Source organism: Lynx rufus, unplaced genomic scaffold (genome assembly GCF_022079265.1).
Source record: "Lynx rufus isolate CCGP_SWC_20201006 ecotype Redwood Valley unplaced genomic scaffold, mLynRuf1.p SCAF_24, whole genome shotgun sequence".
NCBI classification, from domain to species: Eukaryota; Metazoa; Chordata; class Mammalia; order Carnivora; family Felidae; genus Lynx; species Lynx rufus.
In genome coordinates, this window is record NW_025814839.1 from 15,522,205 (window position 1) to 15,524,792 (window position 2,588).

Consider the following 2,588-nt stretch of genomic DNA (forward strand, 5'->3'; position numbering starts at 1 on the left):
TTTGTATCTTTTGGGTAAAGAACTAATAGTACAATTGCTGGATCATAGGGTATTTCTATTTTTAGTTTCTGGAGGAACATCCGTACTCTTCTCTAGAGTGACTACACCAGTTTCCATTCCCACCAACAATGCAAGAGGGTTCCCCTTTCTCTGCATCCTTGACAACACCTGTTGTTCCTTGTGTTGTTAATTGTAGCCATTCTGACAGGTGTGAGGTGGATTCTCATCGTGGTTTTCATTTTTACTTCCCTGAGGATGAGTGATGTTGAGTATCTGTTAGCCATTTGGATGACTTCTTTGTAAAAGTGTCTATTCGTGTCTTCTGCTCATTTCTTAAATGGGTTATTTGTTTTAGGGGTGTTGAGGTTGAAAAGTTCTTTATGGATTTTGGATATTAACCTATTATCAGATATGTTTTTGCATATACCCTTCTCCCATTCTGTAGGCTGCCTTTTCATTTTGTTCATTGTTTCCTTTGCTGTGCAGAAGCGTTTTATCTTGATGAAGTCCCAGTAATTCATGTTTGCATATGCTTTCTTGCCTTCAGCAATGTGTCTCATAAGAAGTTTCCCCAGCCAAGGTCAAAGAGTTTACACCTGTGTTCTCCTCTAGGATTTTAATGATTTCCTGTCTTCCTGTCTAGTCTTCTGTACATTTTGGATTTATTGTTGTGTATGGTGCAAGAAAGAGGTCCAGTTTCATTCTTCTGCATGTTGCCATTCAGTTTTGTTGGACCCCTGACCTGAGGTGGAGGGGTCTGATGGGGACACAGTGAACAGCCTCTACCTGGTCCCCTCCTCACGGTCCCCTCTGGCTCCTTGATCATCTATACAGCACTGAGACATCATCACAACACGTCAGATTCTGGGGTTTCCTGTCAACCCCTCCAATGGTCAGGTCCACCTCACTGCCTCACCCTTGTTCACTCTCCAGAAACATCTTATTTGTGTTGCTATTCATGCTTGTTTCTCCTCTTTCTCTCCCAGGACATTTTCAGCAACATGAGGACATAGATCCCTAGCACACTCACGCTGTATCTAAGCCCAAGGGTCATGCCTGGCACATACTTGGTGTTCACCAGAGGGTGTGGAGGGACTGATCTCTGTACAGTCATCTATCCTGATCAGGAACACATGGAATCTGCCTGCTTCTGACCCAATGGGGACTCAATTCCCAGGACAGCCAGCCCCCAGGTGCACAGTAATCCTGCCCAATGGAAGAAAATCAGACAATGTTTTGCAGAGTAGGACTGGGTTTAATGGCACAATTTGGGAGAACAAGGACACTTTTTCTAGAAAAAATTCCCTAGCCTTGCTCTAAGACTCCACTATTAGAAGAAACGAACAAAGAAGCAGCTGTGTCGGCCAAGGGGTGTGAGCTGCACTGGAAGTCCCATTGCTGAGGGGACACCAGGTTTGGGTCTCACTTCCCCACAGGCCTGGAGCAGTGTGTGAGCTTTGAGACTGTGGTCCCACACTGAGCAGTAATAATCAGCCTCATCCTCAGCCTGGAGGCTAGAGATGCTCAGGGAGGCCACATTCCCTGACCTGGAGCCTGTGAATCTGGACGGGACCCCCACAGGCCGAGTACTGCTACCATAGATGACAACGTTGGGGACACTGCCTGGGAGCTGCTGGTACCAGGACACACCTCCAGCCCCAACATTGCTGCTGCTTCCCGTGCAGGAGATGGTAACACTCTTATTCACAAGCTTGGACACGTCAGATGGCTGAGTCACCACCGACTGGGTCCAGGACCCTGCAAGTCAGAAGAGAGACATGGGGTGAGAGAGAGGGGTCAGTGGACAGAGCCCATACATGGTTCCACAGTCCTTTCATCTCCAGCCCTGATCCCAGCCTCTAGCCACCTGTGCAGTGAGCCAGCAGTGTCAGCAAGAGAGGAGCCCAGGCCATGGTGGAGACCCCTGCTCAGCAGTGTGTCCTCAATGTCCCTCAGCCGGGCTCCCAGAGTCTCTCTTATTGCCTCCAGCAGCCCAAGGGGAGGGAGAGACATTTCATGCAAACCAGCCCCCTCCCCCTGGCTGGCCAGCCCCAGCCTGAACCCTGAACCTGACCCTTGTCTGGAAACCTCACCCCAGGAGGGGATGGAGCGAAAGCTGTGGGGCCTGACCTGGGGCTCCCCAAGGGCCTGAGAGCACCCACATGCTAAGCCACAGTGAGAACCAGAGCCAGGTGGCTCCCAGCTGGGATCACAGCACACAAGGCTCAGAGACAGGTCACAGCGCCCCCTGCTGCCCAAGACCCAGACATCCCCATATATTTGGTCTTGCCCACTGAATACTTAAAAACATCAATAGACTTTATGATTTATTGTCGCAGAAGAATTTAGTGGAAATTACAGATTTCCCAAATACACCCCCCTCTACAACCTTGTCTTTCCCATCATGCAACTCTAGCATGAGTGTGGTCACTTGTTATAAACCATGAACCAACACTGACTAGTCATTGTCACCCAAGGTCTATACTTTACAACAGCAAAGCTCACTCTTGACGTTGTTCATTCAATAGGTCAAGAGCTATACACTGATATATGTCCATTTTAGAGTCATACAGAGCACTTTCACTGCC

General features: G+C 48.8%; 1 gene segment (V, D, J or C); it reads right to left on the reverse strand.

Moving 5' to 3' along the window:
* Positions 1 to 1,316: 1,316 nt before the first annotated feature.
* On the reverse strand, positions 1,317 to 1,913 carry LOC124518496 (immunoglobulin lambda variable 1-40-like). The segment is given in 3 exon segments: positions 1,317 to 1,396; positions 1,480 to 1,758; positions 1,868 to 1,913. Coding segments are annotated over 3 exon segments (405 nt in total).
* Between the last annotated feature and the right edge of the window lie 675 nt (positions 1,914 to 2,588).